At 48.8% G+C, this 18,948-nt stretch overlaps 1 protein-coding gene across 3 annotated transcripts in view; it reads left to right on the top strand.

The window, feature by feature from the left end:
* Positions 1 to 249: 249 nt before the first annotated feature.
* LOC140396102 (aldo-keto reductase family 1 member D1-like) overlaps positions 250 to 18,948 on the top strand; it is a 155,061-nt gene continuing 136,362 nt past the window's right edge. For 2 of the 3 annotated variants that reach the window (XM_072484214.1, XM_072484212.1), the window contains exon 1: positions 250 to 425. In XM_072484214.1, coding sequence (XP_072340315.1) covers positions 267 to 425 — 159 coding nt within the window. In that variant the 5' untranslated portion in view covers positions 250 to 266. The remainder of the gene's footprint in view (positions 426 to 18,948) is intronic. The other variant, XM_072484215.1, reaches the window with a different exon arrangement.

Raw genomic sequence — 18,948 nt, 5'->3', positions numbered from 1 at the left:
TGACAATAAACGATTATTATATTATTATTAAGCTGTTGTTGCAGAGCTTGTGAACATCAACCCAATGACTCTGGAGAGCGGGGAAGTCCAGCGGCGTCTTGTTTATTCTGCTGCCGTGTGATAAAACAGCGTGGGACCTGTTTACAATGTTCATTTTAATTTGGAAAAGATGTGTCATTGAAAGTCTAGAAACTGTATGAACAGTTCAGAAATCAGAGGGTTAACAGTTAAATATCTATCGTCAGTTGGAGATTGGCCCCACCCCCATGTCATTCGGGTGTATAATCGATGCCACCACGAGTTCTAAAATTCCTTCAGAAGCGATAGCAGAAATGAGTTTGACAGCACAAAACCACCGAATCCTTTTAAATGATGGAAATAATATTCCCATTATTGGATTAGGAACCTACTCAGCACCCAAAATTGTAAGTTTTTATTTTCAATCTATTTAATCTGTTGCACCTTCAGTGCTCTCTTTCAGAGTGAAGGACATTGTTTCTACGGCTACTGGGGGCAGTCAGAGTGTTCCCGTTTGCCGAAACTGTCTCAGGAAAATCTGCCCCAACTGGATAGATTTTTGCTCCAGGGTTGGGGGTGAGGAGGCAATGATCACGTGGAGCCAGGCCCAGCGTGGGGAACACATCTTGAGTGGATTAGGGAGGGGGGGACCTGCGGAGTTCCTGCTGTGATCCAGGACAATGGAACGGAGAGATCCAGCAGGAATCAGATTGGTAGGAACTAATGTTGTCTGACTAGTTACAGACAAGGGAAGAGATAACTCATAATAAAATGTAGAGCTGGCTGTTCCCTATTCACTCTGGCATGACGGAGTGCATGCAAATAGTAAAAGGTGAAAAGGCTTCATGAGACACAACCATTCTGTTTTGACTCATAGGTAAATGTAAGGTGAAGTCGCCTTGGCCCAGATGACCATAGGCTGCTTTCCCCTTTTGAGGGAATTTAACCTGAGGATCATCCCATCTCAGGCGAGGGGCAAGGTTGAGAAGGTGGGCCTTCATGAATAACCTCCTATTATTCGCCTCGTATTAGGATACCCGTGACCTCCGGCTAGCGGCGGTAAGCCACGGGCCGCCAATTTTAAAAGGAAAAAAATACGCACTTACCTGCACTCGGATTATGCGATGAACCTTCCTCTCTGTGTGGCAGCCTTAGGTCTCCAGCTCGCCGGTCTGCACAGGCTCCAGTTTGTTTTACTCTTTCTATTGTTATTGGTTCTTTTCAAGTAATTTTTAATTTTTTTTATGATTAAAGGTGATTATTTATAAGTGAAGATAGGTTTGGTTATTTGTTTTAAAACTGTGAAACTATATTCATAGAATCATAGAATCTATAGTGCAGAAGGAGGCCATTCGGGCCATCGAGTCTGCACCGGCCCTTGGAAAGAGCACCCTACTAAAGTATTTTTTAATAAACATTTTATTGAGGTATTTATGGTTTTACAACAACAACAAAATAAACAATGTACATAAACTTAGAACTTACAAGTCCCACCTTTACTAACCCCCCACTCTAAACTAAGCTAACTCCCAGCCCCCCCCCCCCCCCCCCCTCCCTTCTGCTGAAGGTTAATTTTCCGCAAAGAAGTTGACGAACGCCTGCCACCTCCGGGCGAACCCTAACATTGACCCTCTCAAGGTGAACTTGATTTTCTCCAAACAGAGAAAGCTAGCCGTGTCCGATAACCAGGTCTCCAACTTCGGGAGCTTTGAGTCCCTCCAAGCTAATAGTATCCATCTCCGGGATACCAGGGAAGCAAAGGCCTCTGGACTTGGTGGCGCCCTTGTTTTTAACACTGTGGACATGAGATCCGCAAACCCCTGCAGAATACCCTCAGCATTGGGCATGTCCAGAACATGGGGATATGGTTCGCTGGCCCTCCCGCACACCTTGTGCACCTATCTTCTACCCCAAAGAACCTGATCATCCGGGCCACTGTCAAGTGAACCTGGTGAACAACCTTGAATTGTATCAGGCTGAGCCTGGCACATATAGTGGACGCGTTGACTGTACTCAACGCGTCTGCTCATAGACCATCCTCTATCTCTCCTCCCAACTCCTCTTCCCACATGCGCTTCAGCTCCTCAGTCTGCGTCTCCTCTGGCCCCATGAGTTCCTTGTAAATGTCAGGGACCCTCCCTTTTCCCACCCACACTCGAGAAACGACCCTGTCCTGTATCCCCCTTGGTGGGGTAGGAACGGGAAGGTTGAAACCTGGTTGCGTAGGAAGTCCCGCACCTGCAGTAGCTAAATTCATTTCCCCTCGCCAATCCAAATTTCTCCCCCAGCTCCCTCAGGTTAGGAAAGCTCCCCTCTATAAACATAAACAAAGAAGTATTTGGCAGGAAGGATCAAGGAAAACCCAAAAGCTTTCTATAGGTATGTCAGGAATAAGCGAATGACTAGGGAAAGAGTAGGACCAGTCAAGGACAGGGATGGGAAGTTGTGTGTAGAGTCTGAAGAGATAGGCGAGATACTAAATGAATATTTTTCGTCAGTATTCACTCAGGAAAAAGATAATGTTGTGGAGGAGAATGCTGAGCTCCAGGTAAATAGATTAGATGGCATTGAGGTACGTAGGGAAGAGGTATTGGCAATTCTGGACAGGCTGAAAATAGTTAAGTCCCCGGGACCTGATGGGATTTATCCTAGGATTCTCTGGGAGGCCAGGGAAGAGATTGCTGGACCATTGGCTTTGATTTTTATGTCATCATTGGCTACAGGAATAGTGCCAGAGGACTGGAGGATAGCAAATGTGGTCCCTTTGTTCAAAAAGGGGAGCAGAGACAACCCCGGCAACTATAGACCGGTGAGCCTCACGTCTGTAGTGGGTAAAGTCTTGGTGGGGATTATAAGAGACAAGATTTATAATCATCTAGATAGGAATAATATGATCAGGGATAGTCAGCATGGCTTTGTGAAGGGTAGGTCATGCCTCACAAACCTTATCGAGTTCTTTGAGAAGGTGACTGAACAGGTAGACGAGGGTAGAGCAGTAGATGTGGTGTATATGGATTTCAGCAAAGCGTTTGATAAGGTTCCCCACGGTAGGCTATTGCAGGAAATACGGAGGCTGGGGATTGAGGGTGATTTAGAGATGTGGATCAGAAATTGGCTAGCTGAAAGAAGAGAGAGGGTGATGGTTGATGGGAAATGTTCAGAATGGAGTTCAGTCACAAGTGGAGTACCACAAAGATCTGTTCGGGGGCCATTGCTGTTTGTCATTTTTATCAATGACCTAGAGGAAGGCGCAGACGATACTAAAGTCGGTGGTGTTGTCGATAGTGTGGAAGGATGTAGCAGGTTACAGAGGGATATAGATAAGCTGCAGAGCTGGGCTGAGAGGTGGCAAATGGAGTTTAATGTAGAGAAGTGTGAGGTGATTCACTTTGGAAGGAATAACAGGAATGTGGAATATTTGTCTAATGGTAAAGTTCTTGAAAGTGTGGATGAGCAGAGGGATCTAGGTGTCCATGTACATAGATCCCTGAAAGTTGCCACCCAGGTTGATAGGGTGGTGAAGAAGGCCTATGGAGTGTTGGCCTTTATTGGTAGAGGGATTAAGTTCCGGAGTCAGGAGGTCATGTTGCAGCTGTACAGAACTCTGGTACGGCCGCATTTGGAGTATTGCGTACAGTTCTGGTCACCGCATTATAGGAAGGACGTGGAGGCTTTGGAACGGGTGCAGAGGAGATTTACCAGGATGTTGCCTGGTATGGAGGGAAAATCTTATGAGGAAAGGCTGATGGACTTGAGGTTGTTTTCGTTGGAGAGAAGAAGGTTAAGAGGAGACTATATAGAGGCATACAAAATGATCAGGGGGTTGGATAGGGTGGACAGTGAGAGCCTTCTACCGCGGATGGAAATGGCTGGCACGAGGGGACATAGCTTTAAACTGAGGGGTAATAGATATAGGACAGAGGTCAGAGGTAGGTTCTTTACGCAAAGAGTAGTGAGGCCGTGGAATGCCCTACCTGCAACAGTAGTGAACTCGCCAACATTGAGGGCATTTAAAAGTTTATTGGATAAACATATGGATGATAATGGTATAGTGTAGGTTAGATGGCTTTTGTTTCGCTGCAACATCGTGGGCCGAAGGGCCTGTACTGCGCTGTATTGTTCTATGTTCTATCCCCCATCCTCTTAATCCCTGATCTCTTGCATCTCCAAAACCCTCCATCCATCCTTCCTGGGGCAAACCGGTGATTATTACAGATTGGAGACCACACCGATGCTCCCTCCGCTCCCAGATGCCTCCTGCATTGCTCCCAGTCCCTCAGGGCTGCCACCACCACGGGGCTGGTGGAGTACCGTGCCGGCGGGAACAGCAGAGGCGCTGTTATCAACGCCCCCAAACTGGTGCCCTTGCATGAAGCTGCCTCTACACGCTCCCATACCGACTCTCGCGTGGCTGTATCCGCCGCCCAATAGTAATTACTGAAGTTCGGCAGCGCGAGCCTGCCCTATCCCCCGGCTCCGCTCAAGCATCCCCTTTTTTACTCGCGGGGTCTTGCCTGACCATACAAAGCCAGTGACAACCTTATTGACCCGTTTAAAAAAGGACCGTGGAATAAACAAGGGGAGACACTTAAACACAAACAGGAATCTCGGGAGGACCGTCATTTTCACTGTCTGCACCCTCCCAGCCAGTGACAACGGGAGCGTGTCGCACCTCCGAAAATCGTCCTTCATTTGATCTACTAGTCAGGCCAGATTTAACTTGTGTAGCCATTCCTTTTCCCGCGCCACCTGGATGCCGAAGTACCGAAAGCTTCCCCCTACCACCCTAAACGGCAGTTCCCCCACTCGCCTCTCCTGCCCCTCTCCGCGAACATCTCACTTTTCCCCATATTTAGTTTATACCCCGAGAACCGGCCAACTTCCCCTAGAATCCTCATAATTTCTTCCTTCCCCTCCAATTAGTCCGATACATACAGGAGCAGGTCGTCTGCGTAAAGCGAGACTCTGTACTCCACTCCCCCCTCCCCGGACCAGCCCCTTCCAGCCCCTTGAGGCTCTCAGCGCAATTGCCAGCGGCTCTATGGCTGACACGAACAACAGTGGGGAGAGGGGGCATCCCTGTCTCGTTCCCTGATGGAGCCTAAAATAGTCCAATGTTGTCCTATTCGTCCGTATGCTCGCAACAGGAGCCTGATACAATAACCTGACCCAGTCAATAAAGCCCCGCCCAAATCCGAACCGTCCAAGTACCTCCCACAGATATTCCCATTCTACTCGATCAAAAGGCCTTCTCTGCATCCATTGCAACCACTACCTCCACCTCACTACCTTCCGCGGGCATCATGATCACATTTAACAACCTTCTTACATTGGCCACCAACTGCCTTCCCTTAACAAACCCCGTCTGGTCCTCCCCAATAACGTCCGGAACACAGTCTTCAATCCTAGAGGACAAGATTTTGGCCAGCAGTTTGGCGTCCACATTCAATAGGGATATCGGCCTGTAGGACCCACATAGCTCCAGGTCCTTCAGGATCAATGAGATCGTTGCCTGTGACATCGTCAGGGGAAGCACCCCACGCTCCCTTGCCTCATTGAATGTCCTCATCAACAGTGGCCCCAATATCCCAGAGAACTTTTTATAGAACTCCACTAGGTACCCGTCCGGCCCCGGGGCTTTACCCGACTGCATGGTCTTCAGATCTCCGCTATCTCTTCCAACCCGATCGGGGCCCCCAGCCCTTCTACCAAACTTCGGGAAATTCAGCCCCCCTAAGAAGTGCCTCATCTCCCCTGCCCAGCTGGGTGTCCCGACCCATACAGCCTACTGTAAAACTCCTTGAACCTTATTAACCCTTGCTGAGTCTCCAACCAGGCTCCCTGTTGGCATCCTTTACTTTCCCTATCTCCCTAGCTGCCTTGCCCTTTCTAAGCTGCTGTGCAAGCATTCTGCTGGCCTTCTCTCCATGCTCATAGATCATCCCTCTCACCTTTCTCAGCTGCTCTACCACCCCCCCCCCCCTCCACCCTGTAGTTAACAGGCCAAACTCTGCCTGTACCCTCCATCGTTCCCTTAAAAGCCCTGTGTCTGGGGTCTCCGCATACCTCCTGTCGACCTGCAATATCTCCTTTATCAGTTGGTCCGTCTCTGCTCTGTCTGCCTTCTCCCTGTGGGCCTGTATTGAGATCAGCTCCCCTCTAACCACCGCCTTCAATGCTTCCCAGACCACCGCTGCCGAAACTCCACCCGTGTTGTTGACTTCCAGGTAGTCCTGAATACATTTCCTCAGCTGCCCGCACACCTTTTCGTCAGTGTTATAACCTACCTGCTTACCATTGGCTGGGGACTAATGGCAATCCCACAATCCTTTGGGAGTATGAGCTTCCCCAATGAGAGGGGCAGAGAAATCATTAGCAGATTCCCTGCATAAAGAAAGCTGGCCAGTTTGGAACGGGCTAGAGGAGAGTGAGCAGCAAAGGAGTTGCTGCTGCTGTTGTATATATATGTTATTGTAAATAAATGTTATTTCTTTCTATCCTTCAACTCATGCCGGATTCTTCGTGGCCCTCACAAAACTGGCGACGAGGGTTAAAGTGAATAGCTGTCTACACTGCTGAAGCCACCTCCCTGGATTTTTGTTGGACACAGGTTGGAAGTTGTTTTCTATTACACCATGCCTCTGTACGGACGTTTGGATGTTTTTGATGCTGCGCTGGAAAGCTGGAACCAGTATGCACAACGGATGCGTTACTATTTCCGGGCAAACTACATCAGCGAAAACGAGCGTCAGGTGGTCATATTGCTCACCGCCTGCGGGCCGCATACGTTTGGGGTGATTAGGAGCCTCACGTACCCAGCTGCGCCGGACACCAAAACGTTGGATGAACTTGTGAACTTGGTGGGGCAACATTTTAACCCAACCCTGTCCACGATAGTCCATTGTTACCGGTTTAATACCGCTGAGAGGACCCCAGGAGAATCCCTTGCCGAGTTTCTATCCAGGCTACGCAGGATTGCGGAGTACTGTGACTATGGTGAGACCTTGTCAGAAATGTTACGTGACCGTTTGGTTGTGGTATTAACAATGCGACCACCCAACTGAGCCAACATTGACTTTTCAACAGGCCATTCAAATAGTATTGTCCCGAGAGAGCGCAGAACAAGGAGTGCAGTAACTACAGGGAATGGAGGTGCATGCCTTGGGGCGCAACCCCTTCCATCCGAAAGCGTCCCGCCGCACCACTGCGGTACCTTGGGCGAGGCGATGTCCGGGTCAACGCCAGTGGCCGCCAGACATTCCTCCCCGAAGGCAGCCTTCTCCAGAACCAATGGATGAGGTGCCATGTCTGTGTCAGACTTGTAGGCACCGACCCCGTCGCGGATGCCAGTCCTGGGGGCACCAGAGGTGCCGTCATTCTGACTGAAACTGGGTCAAGCCCAGGGGCCTTACCTTCCATTTGGATGAACCAGCGGCGACTACTCCTGAGGACGTGGAGATGGAGGACGACTGCCTGCAGCTGCATTGTGTGGCAGCTCCCCGTGTGGCCCCCATTACGGGTCAATGGTCACCGGCTTGAGATGGAGTTGGACACTGGCGCAGCGGTCTCCGTGATCGCCCAGAAGACATTCGACCGCATCAAGCAGGGTATACAGACCCTTACAGTAACTGACACACAGGCTAAGTTGGCCACCTACACAGGGGAACCATTGGACATTGCAGGATCTATGATGACCCCTGTTGTTTATGGACGCCAGGAGGGGCGTTTCCCACTCATCGTGGTGCGCGGCCACGGACCCAGCCTGTTGAGTCGGGACTGGTTGCACCATTTGTGGCTGCAGTGGCAGCACATCCTCAAAACAGTTTCTGGAGTGTTGACTGAGGTGCTAGGTCGATACCCAGATGTATTCCAGCCCGGTTTGGGGAAAATAAAAGGGACCGTAGCCCATATCCAAGTCGAACCAGGAGCCGCGCTGCACTATTTCCGGGCGCACCCGGTGCATTACGCCTTGCTTGAGAAGGTAGACTTTGGAGACTTCGGGTGTTATCAGGCCCGTCCCTTTCGCTGACTGGGCAGCACCAATTGTACCTGTTATGAAGCCAGATGCCATAGTTCGCTTGTGCGGCGACTATAAACTTACAGTGAATACGGCTTCCCGGCTCGACCAATATCCAATGCCTCGCATAGAGGATCTCTACGCGAAGCTTGCAGGCAGACTCTCGTTCACAAAATTAGATATGAGTCATGCCTACCTACAGTTGGAGCTGGACCCTGCCGCCTGGCCATATGTAACGATTAATACACACCAGGGCCTGTATGAATATACACGGTTGCCCTTTGGGGTATCCGCTGCCTGCGCTATTTTTCAACACACCATGGAGGGATGTTGAGAGGTTTACCACGTGTCACTGTCTACTTGGACAACGTTTTGATTACAGGGACGTCGGAGCAGGAACATTTGGAAAATTTGGAGGCTGTCCTTAGACGCTTTTCGGAGGCTGGAGTCCGTTTACGTCGCACAAAGTGCATCTTTCAGGTGAAGGAAGTAGTCTACCTGGGTTATCGGATGGACCGCGAAGGTTTGCACCCCGTCGCAGAGAAGGTGCGCGCGATTCAACAGGCCCCCGTCCCGACTGACACTTCGCATCTTCGTTCTTTTCTCGGCCGCGTAAACTATTACGGGAAGTTCCTCCCCAATCTGGCAACTACTCTGGCCCTGTTGCATCTTCTGCTAAAGAAGAATCACACCTGGGTTTGGGGTTAGCCGCAAGAAATCGCTTTCCGGCGGGTAAAACAACAATTGTCGTTGTCTGGGTTACTAACCCACTATGATCCTGGAAAGCCTTTGCTCATCACATGTATCCCATCCCCGTATGGTATTGGGGCCGTCCTGTCTCACAAGATGGAGAAAGGGGGCCGAGCGACCGATAGCTTTCGCCTCCCGCACGTTGACTGCAGCGGAAATTAAGTACGCGCAGATCGAGAAGGAGGGCCTGGCGGTGGTCCTTGCGGTGAAACGCTTCCACCAGTACGTGTATGGCCGGCACTTCACTATCGTGACTGATCATAGAATAGAATCATAGAAGTTTACAGCATGGAAACAGGCCCTTCGGCCCAACCAGTCCATGCCGCCCAGTTTTTACCATTAAGCTAGTCCCAGTTGCCCGCACTTGGCCCATAACCCTCTATACCCATCTTACCCATGTAACTATCTAAATGCTTTTTGAAAGACACAATTGTACCCGCCTCTACTACTACCTCTGGCAGCCCATTCCAGACACTCACTACCCTCTGAGTGAAGAAATTGCCCCTCTGGGCCCTTCTGAATGTCTCCCCTGTCACCTTAAACCTATGCCCTCTAGTTTTAGACTCCCCTACCTTTGGGAAAAGATGTTGACTATCTACCTTATCTATGCCCCTCATTATTTTATAGACCTCTATAAGATCACCCCTAAGCCTCCTACGCTCCAGGGAAAAAAGTCCCAGTCTATCCAGCCTCTCCTTATAACTCAAACCATCAAGTCCCGGCAACATCCTAGTAAATCTTTTCTGCACTCTTTCTAGTTTAATAATATCCTTTCTATAATAGGGTGACCAGAACTGCACACAGTATTCCAAGTGTGGCCGTACCAATGTCTTGTACAACTTCAACAAGACGTCCCAACTCCTGTATTCAATGTTCTGACCAATGAAACCAAGCATGCCGAATGCCTTCTTCACCACCCTGTCCACCTGCGACTCCACCTTGAAGGAGCTATGAACCTGTACTCCTAGATCTCTTTGTTCTATAACTCTCCCCAACGCCATACCATTAACTGAGTAGGTCCTGGCCTGATTCGATCTGCCAAAATGCATCACCTCACATTCATCTAAATTAAACTCCATCTGCCATTCGTCGGCCCACTGGCCTAATTGATCAAGATCCCGTTGCAATCCTAGATAACCTTCTTCACTATCCACTGTGCCACCAATCTTGGTGTCATCTGCAAACTTACTAACCATGCCTCCTAAATTCTCATCCAAATCATTAATATAAATCACAAATAACAGTGGACCCAGCACCGATCCCTGAGGCACACCACTGGTCACAGGCCTCCAGTTTGAAAAACAACCCTCTACAACCACCCTCTGCCTTCTGTCGTCCAGCCAATTTTGAATCCAATTGGCAACCTCACCCTGGATCCCGTGAGCTTTAACCTTCTGCAACAACCTACCATGCGGTACCTTGTCAAAGGCTTTGCTAAAGTCCATGTAGACAACGTCTACTGCACTGCCCTCATCTACCTTCTTAAGCCTCTGCAGGGACTTTTCCGAGAGGATAAGCCAATACTGCCCTTTGCTTCCGCACGGATCCAGCGCTGGGCTTTGTTGCTCACTGCCTATGAGTATTCTCTGGAGCACAAACCAGGAACCCAGATAGCGAATGCCGATGCACTGAGCCGATTGCCTTTATCAACTGACCCCATGTCGACCCCCACGACCGGTGAGGCGGTTGCAACCCTAAATTTTATGGACACCTTGCCTGTCACGGCGTCACAGATCTGTGAGTGGACCCAGACGGAGCCAGTCCTGTCAAAGGTTCGGCACATAGTCCTGTATGGTGAGCAGCATAGACAGCTCCCAGGCGAGTTGCGGGCATTTTCCTCCAAGCTGTCAGAATTTAGCGTGGAAGACGGTATCCTCTTGTGGGGGACGCATGTGATTTTCCCGGAAAAAGGACAGGAGCTGATACTAAGAGACTTGCACAATGGGCATCCGGGTGTGACCAAAATGAAAATGTTGGCCCGGAGTTATGTCTGGTGGCCAGGCCTTGACACTGACATTGAGAAGGTGGCCCAAAACTGCTCCATTTGCCAGGAGCATCAGAAGCTTCCGCCGGCCGCGCCCCTACATCACTGGGAATGGCCAGGGCGGCCTTGGGCGCGCTTGCATGCGGATTTCGCCAGCCCTTTTTCAAGGATCCATGTTCCTTTTATTAAACGATGCCCCGTCTAAATGGTTAGAGGTGCATAAGTTGGTAGGCACAATGTCCTGCGCAACATTCAAGAAGATGCGTTTGTCTTTTAGTATGCATGGCCTCCCCGAGGTGCTGGTCACGGACAATGGCACTCCATTCACCAGTGAGGAGTTTGCGAGGCTCATGAAGATGAACGGCATACGCCATATCTGCACTGCCCCTTACCACCCGGCTTCAAATGGGTTGGCGGAGCGCGCAGTGTAGACATTCAAACGAGGCCTAAAGAAGCAGTCTTCCGGGTCAATGGACACGAGACTGGCTCGCTTTTTGTTTTCATATAGGACCACCACGCATGCGGTGACTGGGGTAGCTCTCGCGGAACTCCTAATGGGCCAGAGACTACTCACTCGCCTTAGTATGGTTTCCCCGGACATTGGCGCAAAAGTACGCCGCACACAAGAACAGCAGTGACATGGTTTTTCTTGGCATCGGCCGATTTGGCAGTTTGTGCCCGGTGACCCAGTGTCCGTTCGGAATTTTGCTGGTGGTGCCCAGTGGGTCCCTGGCGTAATCTTTCGCCAAACGGGCCCTATCTCTTACCAGGTGCAAGCCCAGGGTCATCTCCGGCGCAAGCATGTAGACCACGTTCGGTCCAGAAGACCATCCCTTCCAAAGATTCCCCGTCCCCGCAGCTCATTTCTACAGCCACAGAGATCAGACACAGTGGAAAGTAGTCCTCACAATCTTAGAACATAGAACATAGAACATAGAACAATACAGCGCAGTACAGGCCCTTCGGCCCACGATGTTGCACCGAAACAAAAGCCATCTAACCTACACTATACCATTATCATCCATATGTTTATCCAATAAACTTTTAAATGCCCTCAACTTTTAAATCTTCCTCTGGTTCCGCACTCAAAGCCTGCGCAGGTCGTTACAGAACCGCGTGGAGATAGAGACGCCGAGATGACAGAGGTAGCAGACTCTGACCCCGAGATGGAGACACCGGACGCATCAGAGGGGGAATCCTCAGGCCCACAGGCCGTGTATGTACAACCGTTACGTCGTTCATCACGGAAGCGCCGTTCTCCGTCTCATTACACACCGCCTAATCCAGCACCTCGTGCAAATGGTGTCCGGCTTGCGGCAAAACGAGTCCGACGCCCTCCTTCGCCAGGGTCTTCGGTGGATTCCTTGGACTTTGGGGGGGAGGGATGTTATAACCTGCCTGCTTACCATTGGCTGGGGACTAATGACAATCCCACAATCCTGTGGGAGTATGAGCTTCCCCAATGAGGGGGGCGGAGAAATCACTAGCAGACTCCCTGTATAAATAAAGCTGGCCAGTTTGGAACCAGCAGGAAGGGGTAAGCAGCAAGCGAGGTTGCTGTTGTTTTGTATATATATGTTATTGTAAATAAATATTATTTCTTTGTATCCTTGAAACTCGTGCTGGATTCTTTGTGGCCCTCACAAAATTAGACGACTGATTTTATCCAGTTTTAGAAGCCTTAAAATTAGGGGCCATAAAAGGAGGGCTCCTTCAGTGCTGGCTTGTTGCATCTTGCATCAGAGTGCACCGAGAATTTTATGAAAAGGGAGTTAGGTGAAAGAGAGAGGAGAGGTGACCATCAGACCTGCGAGGGACACCTCTCTTCGGGCCGGGGCTGGAGACAGGCGGATCTGTGAGGGACACCTCTACTGGGGCTGGGAAGGGAGTCAGTCTGACCTGTGAGGGACACCAAGCCAAGAGGAGAGTCAATCGGATCTCTGAGGGCCACCTCTACTGGGGCTGGGAGTTGAGACAGTTGGACTTGTGAGGGCCACCTCTACTGGGGCTGGGAGTTGAGACAGTTGGACTTGTGCGGAGTCTGCACGTTCTCCCCGTGTCTGCGTGGGTTTCCTCCAGGTGCTCCGGTTTCCTCCCACAGTCCAAAGATGTGCAGGTTAGGTGGATTGGCCATGATAAATTGCCCTTGGTGACCAAAAGGTTTAGGAGGGGTTATTGGGTTACTGGGATAGGGTGGATAGTGATGAACATTGTCAGAGAATACAGTAGAATATAGATAGGCTGCAAAATTGGGCGAGAAATGGCAGATGGAATTTAACCTGGACAAATGTGAGGTGATGCATTTTTGTAGATCCAATTCTGTTGGGGGGGGGGGGGGCTTACCAGGGGTAAGCTATGGGGTGCAGGTCTCTGGCACAGTGTCTGTCCCTGTTGCTCAGAAGGGAAGTGGGGAGAGGAGTAGAGCATTAGTCATTGGAGACTCTATAGTTAGGGGGATAGATAGGAGATTCTGTGAGAACGAGAGAGAGGTCGGTGTGTTGCCTCCCAGGTGCCATGGTGCGTGATGTCTCGGATCGTGTTTTTGGAATCCTTAAGGAGGAGGGGGAGCAGCCCCAAGTCGTGGTCCACATAGGTACCAACGACATAGGTAGGAAAAGGGATAGGGATGTAAGGCAGGAATTCAGGGAGATAGGGTGGAAACTTAGATCTAGGACAAACAGAGTTATTATCTCTGGGTTGTTACCCGTGCCACGTGATAGCGAGACGAGGAATAGGGAAAGAGAGGAGTTGAACACGTGGCTACAGGGATGGTGCAGGAGGGAGGGTTTCAGATTTCTGGACAATTGGGGCTCATTCTGGGATCGGTGGGACCTCTACAAATGGGATGCTCTACACCTGGACCAGAGCGGTACCAAAATCCTGGGGGGGAAATTTGCAAATGCTCTTCGGGAGGGTTTAAACGAGTTCAGCAGGGGCTTGGGAACCTGAATTGTAGCTCCAATATACAGGAGGTTGAGAGTAGTGAGGTCATGAGTAAGGTTTTAAAGTTGCAGGAGTGTACCGGCAGGCAGGAAGGTGGTTTAAAGTGTGTCTTCTTCAATGCCAGGAGCATCCGGAATAAGGTGGGTGAATTTGCGGCATGGGTTGGTACATGGGACTTCGATGTTGTGGCCATTTCGGAGACATGGATAGAGCAAGGACAGGAATGGTTGTTGCAGGTGCCGGGGTTTAGATATTTCAGTAAGCTCAGGGAAGGTGGTAAAAGAGGGCGAGGGGTGGCATTGTTAGTCAAGGACAGTATTACGGTGGCAGAAAGGACGTTTGATGAGGACTCATCTACTGAGGTAGTATGGGCTGAGGTTAGAAACAGGAAAGGAGTGGTCACCCTGTTAGGGGTTTTCTATAGGCCTCCGAAAAGTTCCAGAGATGTAGAGGAAAGGATTGCAAAGATGATTCAGGATAGGAGCGAAAGCATGAGGGTAAGTTGTTATGGGGGACTTTAACTTTCCAAATATTGACTGGAAACGCTATAGTTCGAGTACTTTAGATGGGTCCATTTTTGTCCAATGTGTGCAGGAGGGTTTCCTGACACAGTATGTCGATAGGCCAACGAGAGGCGAGGCCGTATTGGATTTGGTACTGGGTAATGAACCTGGACTGGTGTTAGATTTGGAGGTAGGTGAGCACTTTGGTGATAGTGACCACAATTCGATTACGTTTACTTTAGTGATGGAAAGGCATAGGTATATACCGCAGGGCAAGAGTTATATCTGGAGGAAAGGCAATTATGATGCGATGAGGCAAGACTTAGGATGCATCGGATGGAGAGGAAAACTGCAGGGTATGAGCAGAATGGAAATGTGGAGCTTGTTCAAGGAACAGCTACTGCGTGTCCTTGATAAGTAAGTACCTGTCAGGCAGGGAGGAAGTGGTCGAGCGAGGGAACCGTGGTAAGGTAGTCAAAACACTTGTCAAGAGGAAGAAGGAGGCTTATGTAAAGATGAGACATGAAGGTTCAGTTAGGGCGCTCGAGAGTTACAAGTTAGCCAGGAAGGACCTAAAGAGAGAGCTAAGAAGAGCCAGGCGGGGCCATGAGAAGTCTTTGGCAGGTAGGATCAAGGATAACCCTAAAGCTTTCTATAGATATGTCATGAATAAAAGAATGACTAGGGTAAGAGTAGGGCCAGTCAAGGAGAGTAGTGGGAAGTTGTGCTTGGAGTCCGAGGAGATAGGAGAGGTGCTAAATGAATATTTTTCGTCAGTATTCACACAGGAAAAAGAGAATGTTGTCGAGGAGAATACTGAGATTCAGACTACTAGACTTGAAGGGCTTGAGGTTCATAAGGAGGAGGTGTTCACAATTCTGGAAAGTGTGAAAATAGATAAATCCACTGGGCCGGATGGGATTTATCCTAGGATTATCTGGGAAGCTAGGGAGGAGATTGCTGAGCCTTTGCCTTTGATCTTTAAGTCATCTTTGTCGACAGGAATAGTGCCAGAAGACTGGAGGACAGCAAATATTGTCCCCTTTTTCAAGAAGGGGAGTCGAGACAACCCCGGTAACTATAGACCAGTGAGCCTTACTTCTGTTGTGGGCAAAATCTTGGAAAGGTTTATAAGAGATGGAATGTATAATCATCTGGAAAGGAATAATTTGATTAGATATAGTCCACATGGTCCTCGTGCCTCACAAACCTTATTGAGTTCTTTGAGAAGGTGACCAAACAGGTGGATAAGGGTAAAGCAGTTGATGTGGTGTATATGGATTTCAGTAAAGCGTTTGATAAAGTTCCCCACGGTACGCTACTGCAGAAAATACAGAGGCATGGGATTCAGGGTGATTTAGCAGTTTGGATCAGAAATTGGCTAGCTGGAAGAAGACAAAGGATGGTGGTTGATGGGAAGTGTTCAGACTGGAGTCCAATTACTAGTGGTGTACCACAAGGATCTGTTTTGGGGCCACTGCTGTTTGTCATTTTTATAAATGACCTGGAGGAGGGCGTAGAAGGATGGGTGAGTAAATTTGCAGATGACACTAAAGTCGGTGGAGTTGTGGACAGTGCGGAAGGATGTTACAGGTTACAGAGGGACATAGATAAGCTGCAGTGCTGGGCTGAGAGGTGGCAAATGGAGTTTAATGCAGAAAAGTGTGAGGTGATTCATTTTGGAAGGAATAACAGGAAGACCGAGTATTGGGCTAATGATAAGATTCTTGGCAGTGTAGATGAGCAGAGAGATCTCGGTGTCCATGTACATAGATCCCTGAAAGTTGCCACTCCGGTTGAGAGGGTTGTTAAGAAGGTGTACGGTGTGTTAGCTTTTATTGGTAGAGGGATTGAGTTTCGGAGCCATGAGGTCATGTTGCAGCTGTACAAAACTCTGGTGCGGCCGCATTTGGAGTATTGCGTGCAATTCTGGTCGCTGCGTTAGAGGAAGGATGTGGAAACATTGGAAAGGGTGCAGAGGAGATTTACCAGAATGTTGCCTGGTATGGAGGGAAGATCTTATGAGGAAAGGCTGAGGGACATGAGGCTGTTTTCGTTAGAGAGAAGAAGGTTATGAGGTGACTTAATTGAGGCATACAAGATGATCAGAGGATTGGATTGGGTGGACAGTGAGAGCTTTTTTCCTCGGATGGTGATGTCTAGCACGAGGGGACATAGATTTAGAACATAAGAACATAAGAACTAGGAGCAGGAGTAGGCCATCTGGCCCCTCGAGCCTGCTCCACCATTCAATGAGATCATGGCTGATCTTTTGTGGACTCAGCTCCACTTTCCGGCCCGAACACCATAACCCTTAATCCCTTTATTCTTCAAAAAACTATCTATCTTTATCTTAAAAACATTTAATGAAGGAGCCTCTACTGCTTCACTGGGCAAGGAATTCCATAGATTCACAACCCTTTGGGTGAAGAAGTTCCTCCTAAACTCAGTCCTAAATCTACTTCCCCTTATTTTGAGGCTATGCCCCTAGTTCTGCTTTCACCCGCCAGTGGAAACAACCTGCCCGCATCTATCCTATCTATTCCCTTCATAATCTTATATGTTTCTATAAGATCCCCCCTCATCCTTCTAAATTCCAACGAGTACAGTCCCAGTCTACTCAACCCCTCCTCGTAATCCAACCCCTTCAGCTCTGGGATTAACCTAGTGAATCTCCTCTGCACACCCTCCAGTGCCAGTACGTCCTTTCTCAAGTAAGGAGACCAAAACTGAACACAATACTCCAGGTGTGGCCTCACAATTATACAATTATGAGGGGGAAAAGGTAAGGTGAAAAGTTGGAATTTTTTTCCCAGGACGGAAATGACAATTACAAGGGGGCACAAGTTCAAGGTGAGGGGGGGATCTGTTCAGTGGAGATGCCCGTGGCAAGATTTTTACATCGAGGGGGATGGTGGCCTGGAATACATTGCCAAGCGAGGTGGTTGAGGCAGATACGTTCGCGACCTTTAAGACTTATCTCAGTAGACCATGAACAGACGGACTTTAGAAGGATACAGGTGGTTGGTCGAGATGGGATACGTGATAGGTGCAGGCTTGAAGGGCCGAAAGGCCTGTTCCTGTGCTGTTCTGTTCTTTGAAAGGAAATTGAGTGAGGTGAGTTATTTGATAAGAATGCCAGGCAGAAGGAACACTCAGTGTGACATGTTAATATGCTCAAAACGTATTTTGACAGAGAAATAAATAAAAAGGTGTTTGGATTGGATTTCTTTATTGTCACGTGTACCGAGGTACAGTGAAAAGTATTTTTCTGCGAGCAGCTCAACAGATCATTAAATACATGGGAAAAAAGGGGATAAAAGAAAATACATAATAGGGCAACACAACATATACAATGTAACTACATTTGGGGCAGCACGGTAGCATTGTGGATAGCACAATTGCTTCACAGCTCCAGGGTCCTCGGCGATTCTGGCTTGGGTCGCTGTCTGTGCGGAGTCTGCACATCCTCCCCGTGTGTGCGTGGGTTTCCTCCGGGTGCTCCGGTTTCCTCCCACAGTCCCATCCTCCCCGTGTGTGTGTGGGTTTCCTCCAGGTGCTCCGGTTTCTTCCCACAGTCCAAAGATGTGCAGGTTAGGTGGATTGGCAATGATAATGCCCTTAGTGTCCAAAATTGCCCTTAGTGTTGTGTGGGGTTACTGGGTTATGGGGATAGGGTGCAGGTGTTGACCTTGGGTTGGGTGCTCTTTCCATGAGCCGGTGCAAACTCGACGGGCCGAATGGCCTCCTTCTGCACTGTAAATTCTATGAAATTCTATGATAAGCACTGGCATCGGATGAAGCATACAGGGTGTAGTATTAATGATGTCAGTCCATAACAGGGTCATTTAGGAGTCTGGTGACAGTGGGGAAGAAGCTGTTTTTGAGTCTGTTTGTGCGTGTTCTCAGACTTCTGTATCTCCTGCCCGATGGAAAAAGTTGGAAGAGTTTGTCATTGTAACTCAGGGAGAAGAGGTAAATCCAGATGATTCTGAATTAGACATTCCTCAAATTAGATTTGATAATGAGGAAGTAATAAGAAATTGGGATAAATTACTGAGCTACCTTCCGGAGTAAAGTCAAAATGATGTAAAAGCGTTATTACAGTCACATTGAGCTGCATGTGGGAAGTACAAAAGTAGTTGTGCATGATGTAGATGTAGGAAATGCTATTCCAATAAAACAACGTTCATACAGGTTCAATCCACTAAAGTTAGCACAGGTACAAAAATTGACAGCATGCCTAAGAATGATATCATCAAAGTGAAGTGTAACATTTGGAGCTCACCTGTCATGCTTGTATCAAAACCGGATGGAGCACAACAATATTTGTGTGGACTATAGAAAAGTCAATGCCAAGTGGTCAATGCAATTTGGAATGAAGAATGTGCCAGCAAAGTTCCAAAGATTAACCAACAAGATCTTTTCTTGACTAAACAATTGTGCAGTGTATATTGATGATTTGGTGATAGAACATAGACCATTACAGCGCAGTACAGGCCCTTCAGCCCTCGATGTTGTGCCGACCTGTGAAATCACTCTAAAGCCCATCTACACTATTCTCTTATTGTCCATATGTGTATCCAATGATCATTTGAATGCCCTTAGTGTTGGCGAGTCCACTACTGTTGCAGGCAGGGCATTCCACGCCCTTACTACTCTCTGAGTAAAGAACCTACCTCTGACATCTGTCCGATATCTATCTCCCCTGAATTTAAAGTTATGTCCCCCCC

The sequence above is a fragment of the Scyliorhinus torazame genome, chromosome 19 (assembly GCF_047496885.1).
Source record: "Scyliorhinus torazame isolate Kashiwa2021f chromosome 19, sScyTor2.1, whole genome shotgun sequence".
Taxonomy (NCBI): Eukaryota; Metazoa; Chordata; class Chondrichthyes; order Carcharhiniformes; family Scyliorhinidae; genus Scyliorhinus; species Scyliorhinus torazame.
The sequence above is the reverse complement of the archived record's forward strand: the minus strand, read 5'-3'. Positions and strand labels throughout refer to the sequence as shown.